The sequence below is a fragment of the Mizuhopecten yessoensis genome, unplaced genomic scaffold, assembly GCF_002113885.1.
Source record: "Mizuhopecten yessoensis strain PY_sf001 unplaced genomic scaffold, ASM211388v2 scaffold2409, whole genome shotgun sequence".
Classification (NCBI taxonomy): domain Eukaryota; kingdom Metazoa; phylum Mollusca; class Bivalvia; order Pectinida; family Pectinidae; genus Mizuhopecten; species Mizuhopecten yessoensis.
The window spans coordinates 124090-149478 of record NW_018404532.1 but is presented as its reverse complement, the minus strand read 5'-3'; the positions used below and the strand labels follow the sequence as shown (position 1 = coordinate 149478).

Here is a 25389-nt window from a genome sequence, read left to right as displayed (position 1 = left end):
AGAAACTTGACACTGTCTGGAAAGTGACTCATACAGAAACTTGACACTGTCTGGAAAGTAACACATACAGTAACTTGACACTGTCTGGAAAGTGACACAGTATAGAAACTTGACACTGTCTGGAAAGTGACTCATACAGAAACTTGACACTGTCTGGAAAGTGACTCATACAGAAACTTGACACTGTCTGGAAAGTAACACATACAGTAACTTGACACTGTCTGGAAAAAGCCACAATATAGTAATTTGATACTGTCAGGAAAGTAACATGGTATATGAGAAACTTGACCGGGTATACAAACTTGATACTGTATAAAAACTTGATACTTTCTTGAAACTGACACTGTATAGAAACTTTACACTGTCTTGAAACTGTCTTGTTAAGAAACTTGACACTGTCAGGAAACTGACACTGTGTTGAATTTTGATGCTGTCTGGATACTTTACACAATTTGAAAGGTAGACCTTTGACAGTTATCATAGTTGACACTGTCTAGACACTCAACACTGTCTGAATATTAGACATTACTGGATATTTGGCATTGCCTGAAAATCTGGACACTTGACACTGCATGTCTGTACACCTTACACTGTGTGGAAAGATGATACTGTCTGAACAATTGACACTCTATGAAAAGTTTACACTATTTAGATACTTGACTCTGGCAGGACATGTACACTTGACACTGTCTAGATCCTTCAGATACTGTCTTGATACGTCTTGACAGTCTTGAGACTTGACACTGTCTGGATATTTGACATTGTGTGGAAAGTTGACTCTGTCTGGATACTGGACATTATCTGGACTCTACTAATAACACTAGTACTGTCTTAATATTTTGCACCATCGGGATACTTGACACAATCTGAACAATTGACATTGTCTGGATATTTGACACTGCCTGGATTCTAGAAACTTGACGCTCTCTGCATGTACACCTGACACTGTGGTGAAAGTTGACACAGTCTGGATACTTAACAGTATTTGGATACTTGACACTACCTTGACAATTGACACTCTCAGGATATTTGACACTGTATGATAAAATAATGCAAAATTAACCAATTAATTGATCAGTTGAATACTGCTGCAACAAGAATATGAATTCATCTGAAATTGAAGTAATTCCTGTTCCTTTTTACTGAATTTATGTAGCCATTTCAGAGTCTACATGTCCACCTTTGACTGCGGGTCGCCTTCGATTGTACAGTATGAAGTTCTGTCCTTATGCCCAACGTACCAGGCTTGTGCTTGAATACAAGAATATTCCGTAAGTTTCTTGTCTCTGAAAGGTTCTAACTTATATCAAATGTGTGTGTTATAAACCTGACATCCATCTGTTTAATATGTGTGTGTTATTAACCTGACATCAACCTGTATAAAATGTGTGCATTATAAACCTGACATCCACCTATATAAAATATGTGTGTTTATATAAACCTGACCTCCACCTATATCAAATATGTGTGTTATAAATCTGACATCCACCTATATAAAATGTGTGTGTTATAAACCTGACATCCACCTATATATAATGTGTGTGTTATAAATCTGATGTGAACCTTTATAAAATATGTGTGTTATAAACCTGACATCCGACTATATAAAATGTTTGTGTTATAAAACATGACATCCACCTATATAATATGTGTGTGTTATAAACCTGACATCAACCTATATAATATGTGTGTGTTATAAACCTGACATCCACCTGTATAAAATGTGTGTGTTATAATCCTGACATCCACCTGTATCAAATGTGTGCGTGATAAACCTGACATCCACCTAAATAAAATGTGAGTGTTATAAACCTGACATCCACCTGTATCAAATGTGTGTGTTATAAACCTGACATCCACCTGTATAAAATGTGTGTGTTATAAATCTGATGTGAACCTATATAATATGTGTAATGTGTGTTATAAACCTGACCTCCACCTGTATCAAATGTGTGCGTGATAAACCTGACATCCACCTATATAAAATGTGTGTGTTATAAACCTGACATCCACCTGTATCAAATGTGTGTGTTATAAACCCGACATCCACCTGTATAAAATGTGTGTGTTATAAACTTGACATCAACGTTAACCTGTATAAAATGTGTGTGTTCTAAACCTGACATCCACCTTTATAAAACGTGTGTGTTATAAACCTTACATCCACCTGTATATACTATGTGTGTGTTATAAACCTGACATCAACGTTAACCTGTATAAAATGTTTGTATTATAAACCTGACATCCACCTTTATAAAACGTGTGTTATAAACCTGACATCAACCTTTATAAAATGTGTGTGTTATAAACCTGACATCCACCTGTATCAAATGTGTGCATTATAAACCTGACATCCACCTATATAATATGTGTGTGTTATCAACCTGACATCCACCTTTATAAAACGTGTGTTATAAACCTGACATCAACCTTTATAAAATGTGTGTGTTATAAACCTGACATCCACCGGTATCAAATGTGTGTGTTATAAACCTGACATCCACCTATATAAAATGTGTGTGTTATAAACCTGACATCAACGTTAACCTGTATAAAACGTGTGTGTTATTAACCTTACATCCACCTGTATAATATGTGTGTGTTATAAACATGACATCCACCTGTATAAAACGTGTGTGTTATAAACCTTACATCCACCTGTATAATATGTGTGTGTTATAAACCTGACATCCACCTGTATCAAATGTGTGCGTTATAAACCTGACATCCACCTTTATAAGATGTGTGTTATAAACTTGACATCAACCTTTATAAAATGTGTGTGTTCTACACCTGACATTTACCTGTATAATATGTGTGTGTTATAAACTTGACATCAACATGTATCAAATGTGTGTGTTATAAACCTGACATCCACCTATATAAAATATGTGTTATGAACCTGACATCCACCTATATAATATGTGTTATGAACCTGACATCCACCTGTATCAAATGTGTGTGTTATAAACCTGACATCGGCATATATACTATGGTTGTGTTATAAACCTGACATCAACGTTAACCTGTATAAAATGTGTGTGTTATAAACCTGACATCCACATGTATAAGATGTGTGTGTTATAAACCTGACATCAACCTATATAATATGTGTGTGTTATAAACCTGACATCCACCTATATTAAATGTGTGTGTTATAAACCTGATATCAACCTGTATAAAATGTGTTGGTTATAAACCTGACATCCACTTATATAAAATGTTTGTGTTATAAAACCTGACATCCACCTATATAATATGTGTGTGTGTGTTATTAACCTTACATCAACCTGTATAAAATGTTTGTCTTATTAACCTGACATCCACTTATATGAAATGTTTGTGTTATATACCTGACATCCCCTTTATAAAATGTGTGTGTTATAAACCTGACATCAACCTATATAATATGTGTGTGTTATAAACCTGACATCCACCTATATAAAATGTGTGTGTTATAAACCTGACTTCCACCTGTATCAAATGTGTGTGTTATAAACCTGACATCCACCTGTATAAAATGTGTGTGTTATAAACCTGACATCAACCTATATAAAATGTGTGTGTTATAAACCTGACATCCACCTGTATATATGTGTGCATTATAAACCTGACATCAACCTATATAAAATGTGTGTGTTATTAACCTGACATTAACCTATATAAAATGTGTGTGATATAAACCTGACATCAACATGTATTGAATGTCTGTTTTAAACCTGACATCCATTTCATATCGTTTAATAATTTGTGTGCTATAAATCAGACATTATACAACTGATAATATCAAAAGTTCCTTTTTTAAAACAATTTGAGTTGATATGTTCTATATATATGGCTTAAGATTAAAGAATTTTCTCGATGATAAATGTGATAATTGAGAGTACCAAAAAATGTATCTGCTTCATATAATGGTCTCTTATTGAAACACAAGTAGACCTTAAGCTGTATGAATAATTGATTATTCAGATATGATGATGATCACCAGACAAACCTACATAAACATTGGTACCCTGTCAGGATCTGTGATAGATACATAGTTTTGTGTATGTATTCATGTTTTTTTATAGCATAATGCCAGTAGCACTTACCTGGAATAAGGTATTCTTTAAATTCAGACCCTTGAATTTGTTAATTTGTTTTCAAAATTTACTATCATGAGTTCTTTAAATATACACAGCTGGTAGGCAATCTTGTGCATCTAAGTGAGTGATATTACTGTAACCTATTGCCTTGTCCCACAATCTTGCACTCTAGATTTAATATTCCATGTGTTCGTTTTAAGTTTGCTTTATTTTAGCACATTTATATGGTATAACACAGATGCTTGAATTCTCCTTAAATTTTGTTTAAAAATTGGACTTAGGAGACTTATAGACCACTATTAATGTTAGTAGATACTGATGTGCTAGACACACAACCTTACCACCACTGGCTGTATCAATAATTTGATTTTGATTAACAGATATGAAACTGTCAACATCAATTTGAAGTCCAAGCCAGACTGGTTCCGAGATCGCTACATCAACGCTCTGGTTCCCGTATTGGAGAAGGATGGCACTGTGATTTATGAGTCCAGTGTGTGTAATGAATATTTGGACGAGGTGTATCCAGAGCCTCAACTTATTCCCACAAACCCCGTTCTCAAGGCTAAGGACAAGATGTTATCAGAACAATTTGGAAAGGTTTGTAATTTTCTATAAGAAAGGGTTGCCTAGTATTTTATCAAATTAAAGCTGCATCATCTTTTTGATCCTTTTTTGTCAGTAGATCCTAGGAAAGAAAATCAAATCACAAAATCACCATAGATTGATTTGATTTCTCTTATAGAACACCAAGAAAGTCCTGCATTCCATAGATATATATATCAAAAAAAAAATAGCTCACCTGGCCCGAAGGGCCAAGTGAGCTTATGCCGTGGTGCAGCATCCGTCGTCAATATTTTACTTTAAACGACTTCTTCTGAATAACCGAAATGCCCAGGGTGATGATATTTGGCCAGTAGCATGCTGGGATGAAGGGCTACCAATTTTGTTCAAATGAATGACCTTCATCCATTTTCAAGGTCACAGGGGTCAATTGTCTTAAACAATCTTTAAACAACTTCTTCTGAATAACTAAGAGGCCGAGGATAATGATATTTGGTCAGTAATTTGCTGGGATAAAGGGCTACCAAGTTTGTTCAAATGAATTACCTTGACCCACTTTCAAGGTCACAGGGGTCAAATGTGTTTAAATCTTCAAACAACTTCTTCTCAGTAACCAAAAGGCCCAGGCTACTGATATTGGGCCTGTAGTTATGCATGGATAAAGGGCTACCAAGTTTGTTCAAATGAATGACATTGACCCTTTTTTAATGTCACAGGGGTCAAATGTGTTTAAAACCTTTAAACAACTTCTCAATCTCAATAACCAATAGGCCTATGATGATGATATTTGGCCAGAAACATGCTGGGATGAAGGGCTACCAAGTTTGTTCAAATGAAGGACCTTGACCCACTTTCAAGGTCACAGGGGTCAAATGTGTTAAAATCTTCAAACAACATCTTCTCAATAACCAAAAGGCCCAGGGTACTGATATTTGGCCTGTAGCATGCTAGGATGAAGGAATACCAAGTTTGTTCAAATGAATGACCTTCACGTATATTCAAGGTCATAGGGTCAATTGACTTTTAAACATTTAAATTTATACAACATCTTCTAGATAACCAAAATGCCCAAAGTGATGATATTTGGCCTACTAGCATGGTGGAAAAAAGGGCTACCAAGTTTAAAATGAATAACCTTCACTTATATTCAAGGTTACAGGAGTCAAATATCTAAAAAAAACTTTAAGGTAGCAGTGTACAGCAGTGTATTACCCTGTAATATTACATGTATCAAAACTTTAAAAAAAAAATCAGCTCTAAAATTGGCATACACATGATGAATTGGACTATGTGGGCTTCACATTTAAAAAAAAAAAATGGAATTTGGCTTGCGACTACATTTTTGGCCATTTATCAATCTGTTTCTACACAACACAAGCTAGCTTTTCATGTAGTCTATTTTTGTACTCAGCACATGTGTAAATATTGTGAAAAATCCAGTTGAACAACCTATGCTAAAACGTGAGTATTTCTGTTACTGAGTAGGTGATATTTAATTTAAGACAGGTTTTAAGAAAAAAACACTACCTGCGTTGGTCAAATTTTGGGTTAAAAATCATGGCATTTATTGATGTGGTAACCATGGTTTTCACAAGTCCCAAATCTGGGGAAATCACTTTTTGAAAAAAAAAATCATTCTTCTAAAAAAAGACTATTCAAAATGTAGTTTATAGATATACATATATATGTAGGTGTGTTGTGCAGGATGAATCCGCTGTCCATGTTTATCCGAGACATGCCCTTTATTTTTAGGGTCAAGCCATTTCCACTTACTCTGCTACCTAAACGACTTCTTCTGAATAACCAAAAGGCTACCAAGTTTGTTCAAATGAATGACCATCACCAACATTCAAGGTCACGGAGGTCAAATATGTTGGAATCTTTTAAATGATTTCTTCTGAATAAGCAAAAGGTCCAGGGTGATAATATTTGACTAGTCAATTGTGTATAAATCTTGCCAATAAACGAATAAGGTCTAGGATGGTGATATTTGGCGGGTTGCATTCCGAGATGAAGAGCTATGAAGATTGATTAACTTAATGTTCTTGTTTGACTTTCAAGGTCGCAGCGGGTAAACTATGTTTAAATCTTTTAACAGGTTCTTTTCAATGACTTTGAGTCGAGACACTGATAGTTTGCCTGTTGCTTTCTTTTAGTCCACTTTAAGGTTTACCAGGTGGTAAATGCAGGCCCAGTGGGCCACTTGTTGTTTTTCAACTTTTTGTCCGCCAACCTTTTTACATTTAAAGCTCCCATGGCCTGAATTCTTTTCTCTAAACAATAGTCTGAGGATGAAGACATTTGGCAAACAGTATGAATGTTGTCTACCAACTGTGATTGAAAAATTGATCATAAATCACTTTTTACGTCACAGGTCATATGTATTAAAACATTTAACCAACTTCTTTTGAATAACCAGATTTTGGGTAATGACATGTGGTCAGTAAAATGTTGTAATGACAGCCTATCAAGTTTGTTTAAAAAAGTGACCTTGGCCCTTTTTCAAGGATACAGGAGTCAAATTGGTTAAAGGCTTTAATCTACTTGCTTAACCACCAATCTAGGGTGAATATATATTGCCATTCTCATGCTGGAGTGAAATTATATCAAGTTTGATCAAATACATGCCCTTGACCCACTTCCACGGTCACAGGGTCAAAAATGTAAAAAAACAACAACATTTTAACAACTTCTTTAAAATGCTCAAGAGGCATTGGTTGATAGTATGTTGCTAGTTGCATACTGTGTTGAAAAACTAACACTTTTGTTCAAATAAATGGCCTTGAAGTCACTTCCAAGGTCAAAGAGGTCAAATTTGTGAACATCATCAAAATTCTTAATATTCTAAGGCAGTTGCATGCAAGAATAAATTATTTTAAAAGTAGCATTGACTTTTTATATTGTTTCAGGTAACCTCCCTTTTTTATGATATACCAAAGTCTAAGGGAGATAACTCATACAACAAAAATGTACGCATGTTCCATTACCAGATGCAATTCTACGACCGTGAACTCAGTAAGCGAGGACTCTATTTTGGAGGTATGTTGTCTTATTAATTGCTTCTATATTACCGCTGACAACATGTTGTCTGCCATTGTAGGATCTATTGAGCCAGTAACCCCCAGTTATCCTGGTTAATCACGGGACTGATTTAGCTAAAGGGAAGTTTCCTCCAATGCAAAGCTTACTAGAAAGCAACCATAATCCTTGTACAATTTAAACCTTTCACATTTCTTTTCCTCAATCTTAAATGCATTGATTCAGATTTGCCAAAGAAAAGGCCTTGTCCCTTGAATAGAGACAATAAGGGGTACATTTTTGGCATTAGATGCTTGACAAAGGAAACATATATGCAACATTAAAGCTGACAGTGCAAGTTAAACAGCTTTCAACTGAGATTAAAATAAAACAAATTCTGGTTTTGAAATCTTCCCCAGTGACCTTAAATCTCTTCCGGCTGTCGTATCTAAGGAAGCGCCGACATTTTAGAATGCACTTGCTTGGTAACGAGTATAGGTCTCCCTTGGTATAAAAACCATATTACCCATCAAACCGGTTTACGCCAACAGAACACCGACCTCTGTCAGTGAGATAAAACCTGTATGGGTGGAGTCATGTAGATGATAAATCTGTACACAAACATTAAAGATCCTTCTCCTTCTGTACCAATGAAAGGATTTTGACCAAATTTGGTCTGGAGCATCATTGGCCAAAGTGTTCTCAGTTTTGTATAAACAGAGGTTATGGCTCCCACGGGGCAGAGGGATGGGGCCAAATAGGGGGAAAATAGGTAAATCTTTAAAAATCTTCTTCTTCTCAACCAATAGAAGGATTTTGACCAAATTTGTTCTAGAGCATCTTTGGACAAAGGGGCCTCAAGTTAGTATAAACAGATGGTGTGGCTGCTCTGGGGGCAGAGGGGCGGGGCCTAATAGGGGAAGTAGTGGAANGCCTCAAGTTAGTATAAACAGATGGTGTGGCTGCTCTGGGGGCAGAGGGGCGGGGCCCAATAGGGGAAGTNAAGGGATTTAAACCAAATGCAGTCTGAAGCATGCTTAGGGACAAAAAAAAAGGGTGCCAGGGTGTATACATGAAAAGCTAGCTTTACAGGAGGTAAAATTTTGACAGCAGCAAACGAAGCAAAATTGCAAAAAAAATCAAGTTTGACAACTTTACTGGGACCCAGATAATTCTGCAACCAAGTAGGTAATCTTTAATTTTGGTTCAACCTCCACTAGCTAAAGTTTGTGGAAAACATCAACAAATACAAATGTCAACAGGGCAGAAATTTATTCACTTGGTTATCCCAACCACAATTAACATAAACAATAATTATTTCTTTTCAAACAATAAAGTTAAAAGACCGTAACTAGCATGGGGAGCTAAGGGAGCTAACTCTAACTGCCTTGGCAAAGGCTAAAGTTGCGTACACCAAAATACAATTTACTAATAAATTTACACTTCAGACAGAACTTAGGAAAATAAATACTAGTAGCGGGGGTCAAATATTGGGTCAAAAAAAGCATTTTTTGGCATTTTTTGGTAATATTTGATGTGGTAACCATGGTTTTCACACAAGTGACATACATAGAAAAAGGAGGTTTATACACTTCTCAGTACTTTATATGTATTGTAAATTTAATGCAGTTTACAAATATATATACATGTATTTATGTGTTGTGTAGGGTAAATCTGCTGTGTTTACATTTCCTCGACATGTGTTTTTCAGAGTCGGGCCATTTCTACTGTACACTGCTATCTCAGGGGCTGATGGGTGGGGTCAAAAAGGGTCAAATTGACTAAAATTTCAAAAATCTTGTTCTCAAGACCCAGATAGGGTAGAATCAAATACTCTTCATAGATGGAAGGGTCTTAAGGTGCCTTACCAAAATTGTGTATTTCATGACCCTGTGGTCTCACGTTTGCCCCTCGGGAGGGGGTAAACTTTACTATAGTTTATATAGGGAAATCACATTTTGGACCAGCATTTGTTAGCTCACCTGGCCATCGTCCGTCGTCTGTCTATCGTCCGTCCGTCCGACCGTCAACTTGTTCTTTTGAACGACTTGTTCTGAAGAACTGTAGGACCTAGGGTCATGATATTTGGCCAGTAGGTACTTGGGATAGAGAACCATTTGAACTAGAGTCATGATGCTTGGGTATGTTATGTAAACCAGCAGTACGAATATTTTTCTCAATTACAGTAATGAGGTCAAAGGTCAACTTAAAATGCTAGTCAGGGGTCAAATGTCAACTTTGGTTTAAAGCTTTAAAAATCTTCTTCTCAAGTTCCATAAGGCCCAGGGTCATGATATTTGGCCAGTAGGTATCTGGGATGTAGTGCTATAAAATTCATCTTTAAAATGACCTTGACCTACTTTCAAGGTCACAGGGGTCAAATATGTTAAAGCTTCAAACAACAATATCCCAAGAACCATTTGGACTAGAGTCAGGATTCTTGGGTATGCTATGTAGACCAGGAGTGCAAATCTTTTTTCTCATTTCGGTAATGAGGTCAAAGGTCAACTTTAAGTGCAAATGGGGGTCAAAGGTCAACATGGGTCAAAGACTTTAACAATCTTCTTAAGTTCCATTAGGCTCAGAGTCATGATATTTGGCCAGTAGGTACCTGGGATGTAGTGCTATAAAGTTTCCTTATTAAAATGACCTTGACCTACTTTCAAGGTCACAGCAGTCAAATATGTTAAAAACTTCAAACAACAATATCCTTAGAACCATTTGGACTAGAGTCATGATACTTGGGTATACAAAGGTCAACTTTAAGTGCAAGTCGGGATTCAAAGGTCAATATGGGTTAAAAGCTTTAAAATTAAAATTTCAAGTTTCAAACAACAATATTTTCAGAACCGTTTAAAAGATGTTAATATGTCTTGTGTTCTAGTTACCAATTTTGGTCTTAAGTTACCTATATGTCAGTTGCATGTAACAAAAGCAACAGGTGAGCAATACAGGCCCTCTGGGCGTCTTGTTTAATTTCCATTAAAATAAATTCAAACTTGGTTAGCATTATCAGTATTGGATAGCAGTTTGATGGTATACACATATTAGCCCTGACTGACCCCCGGGGCTGATGGATGGGGTCAAAAAGGGTCGAAATGACTGAAATTTCAACAATCTTCTTCTCAAGACCCAGATATAGTATACAGAAATACTCTTAATAGATGGAAGGGTCTTAAGGTGGCTCAACACACCACAAACAAATGGATAAAAACCATTGAAATCTAACAATTGTGTTTTCTATGATTACCCAATAACTTCCTAGACCTTAGTAAAGCCGGCAAGCTCATCATTTTTTTCCAAAAACCATGGAAAATGCCAATTTTTTAAAATAAATTGTTCTCAATTTTTTTGAGGCTGCATAATTATGGATGTTCACGTAACAAATAAGCACAAGTAAAATATGTTTCAAAATTGTATTTTGGAACTATTTCTATTTTCAACAAAATAACAAAAAAACTTCAAAAAACTGGAATATCTCCTAAACTGACAGTTAAATATGTATATTTTTTGTCTGTAAAATATTCTAGAAATATCATACTATTAATGAACACTGTTAAATTGATTGATAAATGAATAATTAATTAGATATTTTCAAAATTGAAAAATTAAGACATTGAAATTTCCTTTTGAGAGTTATCTTTCTTGATTAAACAGGAATTTTTTACATAGGGCATTTTTAGCCAGTGCACTTTCCAATACATAAGGGTTTTTTATCAAATGAAATAAACAATGATTTATAACAAATAACTATAATGTTTCAAAATAGACAAACAATATGCATTGATGATATAAGCAACAGTACACCTGACATATACATTAATTTGTATAATTTTTATTTGCATTCAAATGTGTAGAATAGGTGATATTGGCACTGTAATATATTCTTATCTTATTAAATAAATACTGGGTTTATCAACTCCATGTAGTATTGAACATTAAACAATAAACATGGAACAAATGCATTATAAAATATCTAACATGATATAATTCTCCAGCGATTGTATTGTATTTGTAATTCACATTGTTGGCGTCAATATAATTTTCGACTGCTTCATAATATTTTCCCAGTGATATCAAGATAGCACAACTATATACCGATCATTTCTATATAAACAAAAGCACAAAAGGTTTAACTTTCCAGATTTTGATTGCTTGATGCACAGGGTCACGTTACAATCACACATAAACATCGTCGTGACCCATATCAGTATAGCATATGTGCGATTGTAACGTGACCCTGTGCTTGATGTGCATGAACGGAAACATAGCAATGTTTAAAATATGAAATGGACCGTTATTTTGGTTATTGTCTCGATAACTGGCATGCTAAACAAACTTACATTTACTGTATGCATGGTCATGGTGCACATGCATAGTTATTGTCCAGTTCACTGACATTGTTTCTTGAAGTGAATTTGCTGTGGACATCTCTGTCCATTTCTAGACCTATTTGTCAACGTCAGCAACGTAACACAATCAGTGTTTCTTCGATCCTTCGAAAACATTTGCGAAAACGACATTAATGTAAAGCGTTCAAGTGATTGAGTTTGTTTTTGTTTTTTTCAAAACTTGAGAGTTACTTTTAACGGTGTATGGGCACATTTCGCTCGGAAATATTCAGTCTGCTGTACTTTTTTCGGAAGTACGTCATGAAAATGGCCGTTGATGACGATGTGTCGAGTAACCTTAAGGTACTTTACCAAAGTGAATTGTGAATTTAGTGACCCTGGGGTCTCACGTAACTATAGTAAAGTTTATCCCCTGAAGAGGGGATAAACTTTACTATAGTTTATATAGGGAAATCACATTTTGGACCAGCATTTGTTTAATTTCCATTGGAATTAATTCAAACTTTGTTAGCATTATCAGTATTGGATATCCGTTTGATGGTATGCACATATCAGCCCTGACTGACCCCCATGGGCTGATGGGTGGGGCCAAAAAGGGTTGAATTGACTAAAATTTAAAAAAAATCTTCTTCTCAAGACCCAGGTATGGTAGAATCAAATACTCTTCATAGATGGAAGGGTTTTAAGGTGCTTTACCAAAATTGTGAATTTCCTGACCCTGGGGTCTCACGTTTCCCCCTGGGGAGGGGGTAAACTTTACTATAGTTTAATTGTAAATGATTTGGTCTGCAGCCCCCAGGGGCCTGAGGGGCGGGGCCAAAAATCTTCTTCTCAAGATCCAGATATGAATCAAATACTCATCATAGATGGAAGGGTCTTAAAGTGCTTTACCAAAATTTAGCTGACTGACAGAACCACTATTTGTACATACTACATATACATGTACTACCCAGATCTTTTACACTACTTTTGCATTATATGTAGTTCAAGTTTTACAAAATGTTTTCTTTTTCATTTGGCAACATCAATAACATCAGTTTTTACATAACTCATGATCATGTTAAGGCCCATGGGCCTCTTGTTACATAACTGATAGCCATGCAAACATCTAAGCACCCTACAGATCAAATATGAAGACTCTAGACCTCGTAGAACTTAAGAAGAAGATTTTTTAAGGCTGTTGCCTAATACAGTGCATTTGAACTTTGACCCCTTTCAATAACCGGGAAGTTGACATCTGGGACAAAAAATGTTTCCTGAGAAAAATATGCAGTTTCATGTACCAAAATATGTTAATGACTAAAACGGTTTTCAAAATATTTTGGTTGAAAGAAATTTTTACTTGTTTAAATATTTGAATTCTGTGACCTTGGAAGTTTATCAAGGTCAATTATTTTTGCAAACCTGATTGCCAAACATCTAAGCACCCTACATATCAAATATCAAGACTCTAGACCTTGTAAAACGAGAAAGGAAGATTCGTAAAGCATGTAACCCAAAATAGTGTAGTTGATCTTTGACCCCTACTGAAAATAGTAAGTTGACCATTACAACCCAAAATAGTTTATGAAAAAGATGCAGTTGCATGCCCTCCACACCGTAACAAAATATAATGTTAATGACTGAAACGGTTTTAGAAATATTTTGGTGTATTAAGACATTTGAGATTTTTTTAAGGCTGTTACGTAATATAGTGCATTTGAACTTTGACCCATTTCCAAAACCTAAAGTTGACCTTTACAACCCAAAATGTTTCCTGAGAAAAATATGCAGTTTCTTGCCCTCTACACCGTACCAAAATATATTATTAATGACTGAAACGGTTTTTCGAAATATTTTGGTTGAAAGAATTTTGAAATCTTTTAAAAATTTGACCTCTGTGACCTTGAATGTTGATCATGGTCAACTATTTCTATACGACCGTCATAGAATCATGGTATGGGGTTGTCCGTCCGTCCCTCCCTCCCTCCGTCCGGCGTAAACTTTTGTTTGTCCGGCAATCTTCTCCAACATTTTTCAATGGATCTCTTTGAAACTTGGTAAACATTATTATCATGATATGATGTTGTGTCTCCCTTTAAAGAATTTTGATTCGACAATTTTTGCAAAAGGAATTGCCCTTTGTTCATTTCAGTATTTGAATTTTTGTCCGGTGATCTCCTACATTTTTTGACAGATTTCTTTGAAACTTAGTAGGCTAAATAATCATGATATATTGTTGTGTTTCCTTGAACAGAATTTTGATTCGACGATTGTTGCAAAAGTTATTGCCCTTTGTTCAATTCAGTATTTGATTTTTTTATCCGGAGATTTTCTCCTACATTTTTAGCTCTTCTGCCTGGTCCGAAGTACCATAGTGAGCTTATGCCATACCGCAGCATCTGTCCGTCAACTTTTCCTATAAAACGCTACTAGTCATGAACGACTGAGCAGATTTTAACCAAATTTGGTCAGAAGCATCCTTGGAGGAAGGGGAACAAATGCTGTATAAATTGTGGGTCTGGCCCCCCTGAAGGCTGAGGGGCGGGGCCCCAATAGGGTCAATATACCAAATTCTTTAAAATCCTTCTTCTTCTGTAGGAATGAAAGGATTTGGTCCATAATTGGTCAGAAGCATTCTTGGGTGAAGGGGAACCAATTTTGTATAAACCGTGGGTCTTGCCCCTTCCCCTGGCGGCTGATGGGCAGGGCCCAAAAGGGGGATATAACACATTCTTTAAAATCCTTCTTCTGTAGGAATGAAAGGATTTGTTCCATATTTGGTCTGAAGCATCCTTGGATGAAGGGGAACCAATTTTGTATAAACCATCCCAGGGGGAAAAAAGGTACATTTGAGGTACACTTTTTGGGGTACCTAAGGCATGCCTTAGGTATATCTAAGGCATGCCTTAGGTACATTTTGGGTAAGGAAGAAAAAGAGGACAGAATAGGAGGGGTTAAAACCTGTTCCATATAGGTACATTTTAGGCACATTTTAGGCACAATTAAGGCATGCCTAAAATGTGCCTTTTTTATACCTCTGACTGAGGTATACCTAAAATGTGCCTAATTCGTACCTCTGACTGAGGTACGTATACCTTAAATGTGCCTAAATCATACCTCAGTCGGAGGTATACCTTAAACGTGCCTAAAATGTACCTCAGTCAGAGGTATACCTAAAATGTGCCTAAATCATACCTCTGACTGAGGTATGTATACCTAAAATGTGCCTAAATCATACCTCAGTCAGAGGTATACCTAATATGTGCCTAAATCGTACCTCTGACTGAGGTATACCTGAAATGTGCCTTGATACGAGGTACATTTAAGGTATGCCTAAAAAATATCTATCCTTACTGGGATTAAATTCCTACTATCCCTGCTAACTTTTTCAGAAAATAACTAGTCAAGATTTTTGCAAACAATATTTTATTGTGATACATTTACTGATTTCTAGTTGAAACAGTACAAATTCAAATAATCATAAGTTAAATAAATTAGAACCTATATAATATAGACAGATATACACACTGACAAAGTGATAATCTAAAAAGTAATGAAGTAACTTGAAGATAATTATTACTGATGAAGTCTTTTGCATGTAAATTAAAATATTTAAAAATTTGTTAACTATTACTAAATGGGATACAAACTTTCGATAATTTAAATTTATTCAAATTTGCTTCATAGAATAATATATATACAAACGCATCATAAAATAATATAAATGGGATAATCCCTTACAGTTATACATTTTCATCTGTTCATAAATCAAAAGAGGTTTTTGGGCTTAATAAACATAATGTTTAAATTCGAAACTAGATGGAGTATTGAAGTTCAATCATTTCATTTGTTGTCTCTGGGACTTTTGTAAAGAAGAAAGAATTGAATATGAACATGTGATGATGTGCATGTGTCAAAAATATTCGGGCAAATATATATAAGTATCATATCATATATTAAATAACTTATAAAAAACTATGAAACTTTATTATGAGACATATATGCCCAACTTAAGTCAGCAAGTACTGTAACTGTCCTCGTTAAGCTTCTGATGGTTGCGGATAGGGTCACAATCTTCTGGCAATTCAGGAGAGATTATACTGAAAAAAAATAATGATCAAGTTAACTCAATAACAAAGTAAAGGAAAATGTAATAGTTCATGAATTGCTTGTCAGGTTTGAATAAAATAAGTAATTATACATACATGTAGATATATATATATGGGGCATGTATATATATATATATTTACAACAAGGTTTAAAATTGAAGCAATCAGATCAACAGCACTTAAATATATTTTGGTATGAAAATTGAAATAAAGGCCATGCCTAAATATATATATGGCTAAACACCAGTCTCATTTTCATTGTACCTCGGGAGTGNAACCGTGGGTCTGGCCCCCCAGGGGCCTGAGGGGCAGGGCCAAATAGGGGAAACATAGCAAGTTATTCTTTAAAACCCTTCTTCTTCTGTAGGAATGAAAGGATTTGTTCCATATTTGGTGTGGAACATTTTTTGGTACAGGGGAACAATTTTGTATAAACGGTGAGTGTGGCCCCCCTGAGGGCTGAAGGGCATAGTCTAATAGGGGAAATATAGCAAATTCTTAAAAATCCTTCTTCTGTAGGAATGAAAGGATTTGGCCCATAATTGGTCAGAAGCATTCTTGGGTGAAGGGGAACCAATTTTGTATAAACCGTGGGTCTTGCCCCTTCCCCTGGCGGCTGATGGGCAGGGCCCAATAGGGGAATATAACACATTCTTTAAAATCCTTCTTCTGTAGGAATTAAAGGATTTGTTCCATATTTGGTCTGAAGCATTCTTGGGTGAAGGGGAACCAATTTTGTATAAGCCGTGGGTCTGGCCCCTTCCCGTGGCGACTGATGGGCAGGGCCCCATAGGGGAATATAACACATTCTTTAAAATCCTTCTTCTTCTGTAGGAATGAAAGGATTTGTTCCATATTTGGTCTGAAGCATCCTTGGATGAAGGGGAACCAATTTTGTATAAACCATGGGTCTGGCCCCCCAGGGGCCTGAAGGGAGGGGCCCAATAGGGGAAACATAGCAAGTTATTCTTTAAAATCCTTCTCCTTCTGTAGGAATGAAAGGATTTGGTCCATATTTGGTGTGGAGCATTTTTTGGTACAGGGGAACAATTTTGTATAAACAGAGGGTGTGGTCCCCCTGAGGGCTTAGGGGTGGGGCTTAATAGGGGAAATATAGCAAATTCTTAAAAAATCCTGTTTCTGTAGGAATGAAAGGATTTGGTCCATATTTTGTCTGAAGCATCCTTGGGTGAAAGGGAACCAATTTTGTATAAACCGTGGGTCTGGCCCCCCAGGGGCCTGAGGGGCAGGGCCAAATAGGGGAAACATAGCAAGTTATTCTTTAAAACCCTTCTTCTTCTGTAGGAATGAAAGGATTTGTTCCATATTTGGTGTGGAACATTTTTTGGTACAGGGGAACAATTTTGTATAAACGGTGAGTGTGGCCCCCCTGAGGGCTGAAGGGCATAGTCTAATAGGGGAAATATAGCAAATTCTTAAAAATCCTTCTTCTGTAGGAATGAAAGGATTTGGCCCATAATTGGTCAGAAGCATTCTTGGGTGAAGGGGAACCAATTTTGTATAAACCGTGGGTCTTGCCCCTTCCCCTGGCGGCTGATGGGCAGGGCCCAATAGGGGAATATAACACATTCTTTAAAATCCTTCTTCTGTAGGAATTAAAGGATTTGTTCCATATTTGGTCTGAAGCATTCTTGGGTGAAGGGGAACCAATTTTGTATAAGCCGTGGGTCTGGCCCCTTCCCGTGGCGACTGATGGGCAGGGCCCCATAGGGGAATATAACACATTCTTTAAAATCCTTCTTCTTCTGTAGGAATGAAAGGATTTGTTCCATATTTGGTCTGAAGCATCCTTGGATGAAGGGGAACCAATTTTGTATAAACCATGGGTCTGGCCCCCCAGGGGCCTGAAGGGAGGGGCCCAATAGGGGAAACATAGCAAGTTATTCTTTAAAATCCTTCTCCTTCTGTAGGAATGAAAGGATTTGGTCCATATTTGGTGTGGAGCATTTTTTGGTACAGGGGAACAATTTTGTATAAACAGAGGGTGTGGTCCCCCTGAGGGCTTAGGGGTGGGGCTTAATAGGGGAAATATAGCAAATTCTTAAAAAATCCTGTTTCTGTAGGAATGAAAGGATTTGGTCCATATTTTGTCTGAAGCATCCTTGGGTGAAAGGGAACCAATTTTGTATAAACCGTGGGTCTGGCCCCCCAGGGGCCTGAGGGGCAGGGCCAAATAGGGGAAACATAGCAAGTTATTCTTTAAAACCCTTCTTCTTCTGTAGGAATGAAAGGATTTGTTCCATATTTGGTGTGGAACATTTTTTGGTACAGGGGAACAATTTTGTATAAACGGTGAGTGTGGCCCCCCTGAGGGCTGAAGGGCATAGTCTAATAGGGGAAATATAGCAAATTCTTAAAAATCCTTCTTCTGTAGGAATGAAAGGATTTGGCCCATAATTGGTCAGAAGCATTCTTGGGTGAAGGGGAACCAATTTTGTATAAACCGTGGGTCTTGCCCCTTCCCCTGGCGGCTGATGGGCAGGGCCCAATAGGGGAATATAACACATTCTTTAAAATCCTTCTTCTGTAGGAATTAAAGGATTTGTTCCATATTTGGTCTGAAGCATTCTTGGGTGAAGGGGAACCAATTTTGTATAAGCCGTGGGTCTGGCCCCTTCCCGTGGCGACTGATGGGCAGGGCCCCATAGGGGAATATAACACATTCTTTAAAATCCTTCTTCTTCTGTAGGAATGAAAGGATTTGTTCCATATTTGGTCTGAAGCATCCTTGGATGAAGGGGAACCAATTTTGTATAAACCATGGGTCTGGCCCCCCAGGGGCCTGAAGGGAGGGGCCCAATAGGGGAAACATAGCAAGTTATTCTTTAAAATCCTTCTCCTTCTGTAGGAATGAAAGGATTTGGTCCATATTTGGTGTGGAGCATTTTTTGGTACAGGGGAACAATTTTGTATAAACAGAGGGTGTGGTCCCCCTGAGGGCTTAGGGGTGGGGCTTAATAGGGGAAATATAGCAAATTCTTAAAAAATCCTGTTTCTGTAGGAATGAAAGGATTTGGTCCATATTTTGTCTGAAGCATCCTTGGGTGAAAGGGAACCAATTTTGTATAAACCGTGGGTCTGGCCCCCCAGGGGCCTGAGGGGCAGGGCCAAATAGGGGAAACATAGCAAGTTATTCTTTAAAACCCTTCTTCTTCTGTAGGAATGAAAGGATTTGTTCCATATTTGGTGTGGAACATTTTTTGGTACAGGGGAACAATTTTGTATAAACGGTGAGTGTGGCCCCCCTGAGGGCTGAAGGGCATAGTCTAATAGGGGAAATATAGCAAATTCTTAAAAATCCTTCTTCTGTAGGAATGAAAGGATTTGGCCCATAATTGGTCAGAAGCATTCTTGGGTGAAGGGGAACCAATTTTGTATAAACCGTGGGTCTTGCCCCTTCCCCTGGCGGCTGATGGGCAGGGCCCAATAGGGGAATATAACACATTCTTTAAAATCCTTCTTCTGTAGGAATTAAAGGATTTGTTCCATATTTGGTCTGAAGCATTCTTGGGTGAAGGGGAACCAATTTTGTATAAGCCGTGGGTCTGGCCCCTTCCCGTGGCGACTGATGGGCAGGGCCCCATAGGGGAATATAACACATTCTTTAAAATCCTTCTTCTTCTGTAGGAATGAAAGGATTTGTTCCATATTTGGTCTGAAGCATCCTTGGATGAAGGGGAACCAATTTTGTATAAACCATGGGTCTGGCCCCCCAGGGGCCTGAAGGGAGGGGCCCAATAGGGGAAACATAGCAAGTTATTCTTTAAAATCCTTCTCCTTCTGTAGGAATGAAAGGATTTGGTCCATATTTGGTGTGGAGCATTTTTTGGTACAGGGGAACAATTTTGTATAAACAGAGGGTGTGGTCCCCCTGAGGGCTTAGGGGTGGGGCTTAATAGGGGAAATATAGCAAATTCTTAAAAAATCCTGTTTCTGTAGGAATGAAAGGATTTGGTCCATATTTTGTCTGAAGCATCCTTGGGTGAAAGGGAACCAATTTTGTATAAACCGTGGGTCTGGCCCCCCAGGGGCCTGAGGGGCAGGGCCAAATAGGGGAAACATAGCAAGTTATTCTTTAAAACCCTTCTTCTTCTGTAGGAATGAAAGGATTTGTTCCATATTTGGTGTGGAACATTTTTTGGTACAGGGGAACAATTTTGTATAAACGGTGAGTGTGGCCCCCCTGAGGGCTGAAGGGCATAGTCTAATAGGGGAAATATAGCAAATTCTTAAAAATCCTTCTTCTGTAGGAATGAAAGGATTTGGCCCATAATTGGTCAGAAGCATTCTTGGGTGAAGGGGAACCAATTTTGTATAAACCGTGGGTCTTGCCCCTTCCCCTGGCGGCTGATGGGCAGGGCCCAATAGGGGAATATAACACATTCTTTAAAATCCTTCTTCTGTAGGAATTAAAGGATTTGTTCCATATTTGGTCTGAAGCATTCTTGGGTGAAGGGGAACCAATTTTGTATAAGCCGTGGGTCTGGCCCCTTCCCGTGGCGACTGATGGGCAGGGCCCCATAGGGGAATATAACACATTCTTTAAAATCCTTCTTCTTCTGTAGGAATGAAAGGATTTGTTCCATATTTGGTCTGAAGCATCCTTGGATGAAGGGGAACCAATTTTGTATAAACCATGGGTCTGGCCCCCCAGGGGCCTGAAGGGAGGGGCCCAATAGGGGAAACATAGCAAGTTATTCTTTAAAATCCTTCTCCTTCTGTAGGAATGAAAGGATTTGGTCCATATTTGGTGTGGAGCATTTTTTGGTACAGGGGAACAATTTTGTATAAACAGAGGGTGTGGTCCCCCTGAGGGCTTAGGGGTGGGGCTTAATAGGGGAAATATAGCAAATTCTTAAAAAATCCTGTTTCTGTAGGAATGAAAGGATTTGGTCCATATTTTGTCTGAAGCATCCTTGGGTGAAAGGGAACCAATTTTGTATAAACCGTGGGTCTGGCCCCCCAGGGGCCTGAGGGGCAGGGCCAAATAGGGGAAACATAGCAAGTTATTCTTTAAAACCCTTCTTCTTCTGTAGGAATGAAAGGATTTGTTCCATATTTGGTGTGGAACATTTTTTGGTACAGGGGAACAATTTTGTATAAACGGTGAGTGTGGCCCCCCTGAGGGCTGAAGGGCATAGTCTAATAGGGGAAATATAGCAAATTCTTAAAAATCCTTCTTCTGTAGGAATGAAAGGATTTGGCCCATAATTGGTCAGAAGCATTCTTGGGTGAAGGGGAACCAATTTTGTATAAACCGTGGGTCTTGCCCCTTCCCCTGGCGGCTGATGGGCAGGGCCCAATAGGGGAATATAACACATTCTTTAAAATCCTTCTTCTGTAGGAATTAAAGGATTTGTTCCATATTTGGTCTGAAGCATTCTTGGGTGAAGGGGAACCAATTTTGTATAAGCCGTGGGTCTGGCCCCTTCCCGTGGCGACTGATGGGCAGGGCCCCATAGGGGAATATAACACATTCTTTAAAATCCTTCTTCTTCTGTAGGAATGAAAGGATTTGTTCCATATTTGGTCTGAAGCATCCTTGGATGAAGGGGAACCAATTTTGTATAAACCATGGGTCTGGCCCCCCAGGGGCCTGAAGGGAGGGGCCCAATAGGGGAAACATAGCAAGTTATTCTTTAAAATCCTTCTCCTTCTGTAGGAATGAAAGGATTTGGTCCATATTTGGTGTGGAGCATTTTTTGGTACAGGGGAACAATTTTGTATAAACAGAGGGTGTGGTCCCCCTGAGGGCTTAGGGGTGGGGCTTAATAGGGGAAATATAGCAAATTCTTAAAAAATCCTGTTTCTGTAGGAATGAAAGGATTTGGTCCATATTTTGTCTGAAGCATCCTTGGGTGAAAGGGAACCAATTTTGTATAAACCGTGGGTCTGGCCCCCCAGGGGCCTGAGGGGCAGGGCCAAATAGGGGAAACATAGCAAGTTATTCTTTAAAACCCTTCTTCTTCTGTAGGAATGAAAGGATTTGTTCCATATTTGGTGTGGAACATTTTTTGGTACAGGGGAACAATTTTGTATAAACGGTGAGTGTGGCCCCCCTGAGGGCTGAAGGGCATAGTCTAATAGGGGAAATATAGCAAATTCTTAAAAATCCTTCTTCTGTAGGAATGAAAGGATTTGGCCCATAATTGGTCAGAAGCATTCTTGGGTGAAGGGGAACCAATTTTGTATAAACCGTGGGTCTTGCCCCTTCCCCTGGCGGCTGATGGGCAGGGCCCAATAGGGGAATATAACACATTCTTTAAAATCCTTCTTCTGTAGGAATTAAAGGATTTGTTCCATATTTGGTCTGAAGCATTCTTGGGTGAAGGGGAACCAATTTTGTATAAGCCGTGGGTCTGGCCCCTTCCCGTGGCGACTGATGGGCAGGGCCCCATAGGGGAATATAACACATTCTTTAAAATCCTTCTTCTTCTGTAGGAATGAAAGGATTTGTTCCATATTTGGTCTGAAGCATCCTTGGATGAAGGGGAACCAATTTTGTATAAACCATGGGTCTGGCCCCCCAGGGGCCTGAAGGGAGGGGCCCAATAGGGGAAACATAGCAAGTTATTCTTTAAAATCCTTCTCCTTCTGTAGGAATGAAAGGATTTGGTCCATATTTGGTGTGGAGCATTTTTTGGTACAGGGGAACAATTTTGTATAAACAGAGGGTGTGGTCCCCCTGAGGGCTTAGGGGTGGGGCTTAATAGGGGAAATATAGCAAATTCTTAAAAAATCCTGTTTCTGTAGGAATGAAAGGATTTGGTCCATATTTTGTCTGAAGCATCCTTGGGTGAAAGGGAACCAATTTTGTATAAACCGTGGGTCTGGCCCCCCAGGGGCCTGAGGGGCAGGGCCAAATAGGGGAAACATAGCAAGTTATTCTTTAAAACCCTTCTTCTTCTGTAGGAATGAAAGGATTTGTTCCATATTTGGTGTGGAACATTTTTTGGTACAGGGGAACAATTTTGTATAAACGGTGAGTGTGGCCCCCCTGAGGGCTGAAGGGCATAGTCTAATAGGGGAAATATAGCAAATTCTTAAAAATCCTTCTTCTGTAGGAATGAAAGGATTTGGCCCATAATTGGTCAGAAGCATTCTTGGGTGAAGGGGAACCAATTTTGTATAAACCGTGGGTCTTGCCCCTTCCCCTGGCGGCTGATGGGCAGGGCCCAATAGGGGAATATAACACATTCTTTAAAATCCTTCTTCTGTAGGAATGAAAGGATTTGTTCCATATTTGGTCTGAAGCATTCTTGGGTGAAGGGGAACCAATTTTGTATAAGCCGTGGGTCTGGCCCCTTCCCGTGGCGACTGATGGGCAGGGCCCCATAGGGGAATATAACACATTCTTTAAAATCCTTCTTCTTCTGTAGGAATGAAAGGATTTGTTCCATATTTGGTCTGAAGCATCCTTGGATGAAGGGGAACCAATTTTGTATAAACCATGGGTCTGGCCCCCCAGGGGCCTGAAGGGAGGGGCCCAATAGGGGAAACATAGCAAGTTATTCTTTAAAATCCTTCTCCTTCTGTAGGAATGAAAGTATTTGGTCTATATTTGGTGTGGAGCATTTTTTGGTACAGGGGAACAAGTTTGTATAAACAGTGAGTGTGGCCCCCCTGAGGGCTTAGGGGCACGGCCTTATAGGGGAAACATAGCAAATTATTCTTTAAAATCCTTCTTCTTCTGTAGGAATGAAGGGATTTGGTCAATAATTGGTCAGAATCATTTGTGGGTGAAGGGGAACCAATTTTGTATAAACGGTGGGTCTGGTACCCCCTGGGGGCTGATGGGCAGGCCCAATAGGGGAATATAACAAATTCTTTAAAATCTTTCTTCTTCTGTAGGAATGAAAGGATTTGTTCCATATTTGGTCTGATGCATCCTTGTTAAAGGGAAAACAATTTTGTATAAACGGTGGGTGTGGCCCCCCTGGGACCTGAAGGGGGGGGGGGGGGCAATAGGGGAAATAGAGGTAAAACCTTTATAATCCTTCTTCTACCATGGGGATTAAGGGATATTATCCTAATTTAGTCTGGAGCTATCTTGGGCAAAAGGGACCTAATTTCGTATAAACAGCGAGTGTGGCCACCCCTGGGGGCAGAAGGGAGGGGCCCAATAGGGAAAATATAGCAAATTCTTCAATGGCTGGATTTTGTCAAAATTTGGTATGAAGCACCCTTGGTTGAAGGGGAACCAATTTTGTATAAACAGTGTGTCTGACCACCCTAGAGGCAGAGAGGCAGGGCCCAATAGGGGAAATAGAGGTAAGACTTTTAAAATCTTTCTTCTACCATAGGGATTAAGGGATTGTATCCTAGTTTAGTCTGGAGCATCTTTGGGTCAAGGGGACTCAATTTTGTATAAATGGTGGGTATGACCCCCTTAGGGCATAGGGGTGGGGCTCTGTTTGAAGTTTGTTCTTGTTATCTCAAGTACTTGATGGATCTTTCTTAAATTTCATATATATATGTACTTACAGCACCTACCATGGAGTGCTATATCTTTACTTCATACCAATTATTTTAAACATATATTCAGGTGAGCGATACAGGCCCTCTGGGCCTCTTGTTATAGCATGTCAGCTAACCACTCTTTGAATGATACAGATCTTATTTCAATGTAAGAAAGTATATAACACTATATGGCATTCGAGGGGCGTATATTGTTCTGCCCCGCGGTACTCTTGTTCATTTTGTTTCTTCTTCTACAGATCCATGAAGGATGTTATTCTGATGAATTTGCTGTCTTAAGTTTTTCTGTAACATTTACAGTTAACGTTGTACGCCATTTTGAAATATTTCCTGTGATCTTTTAAAAATATTGCAAAACTAATTTTACTCCAATATCAACGACAAACATTTCGTCAAGTTGTAATGGAAAAGGTTTTCCCAGATGTCCTCTAACAGTTGGTAACATTTTCTACTTCATCAAAAAACAAATTGGCTACCATGACATCATATCCGATTTTTTCTCTAATTGCAATACCTCATTAACGGGTGAATTCAAATGTTAATTCATCTTTGGATATGTTGCTGTGCAGAATAACAAATAAATCACTTTTCTTGGGAAACATTTTTAGGTCACCTGAGACAAAGTCTCAAGTGACCTATTGCGATCGCCTTTTGTCCGTCGTCGTCCGTCGTCCGTCGTGCGTCCGTAAACAATTTACATTTTCGACTTCTTCTCCAAAACCCCTGAACCAATTTCAATGAAATTTTGCAGGGACCTTCCATGGACAAAGGTCAACAAAA

The 25389-nt window shown here is 38.3% G+C and overlaps 1 protein-coding gene across 2 annotated transcripts in view; it reads left to right on the top strand.

Moving 5' to 3' along the window:
• The window catches only part of LOC110445896 (glutathione S-transferase omega-1-like), a 49723-nt gene that overhangs the window by 17633 nt on the left and 6701 nt on the right, over nt 1–25389 (top strand). For both annotated transcript variants that reach the window (XM_021490745.1, XM_021490746.1), the window contains exons 2-4: nt 1166–1271; nt 4466–4685; nt 7559–7688. In XM_021490745.1, the coding sequence (XP_021346420.1) occupies nt 1166–1271; nt 4466–4685; nt 7559–7688 (456 nt within the window). The remainder of the gene's footprint in view (nt 1–1165; nt 1272–4465; nt 4686–7558; nt 7689–25389) is intronic.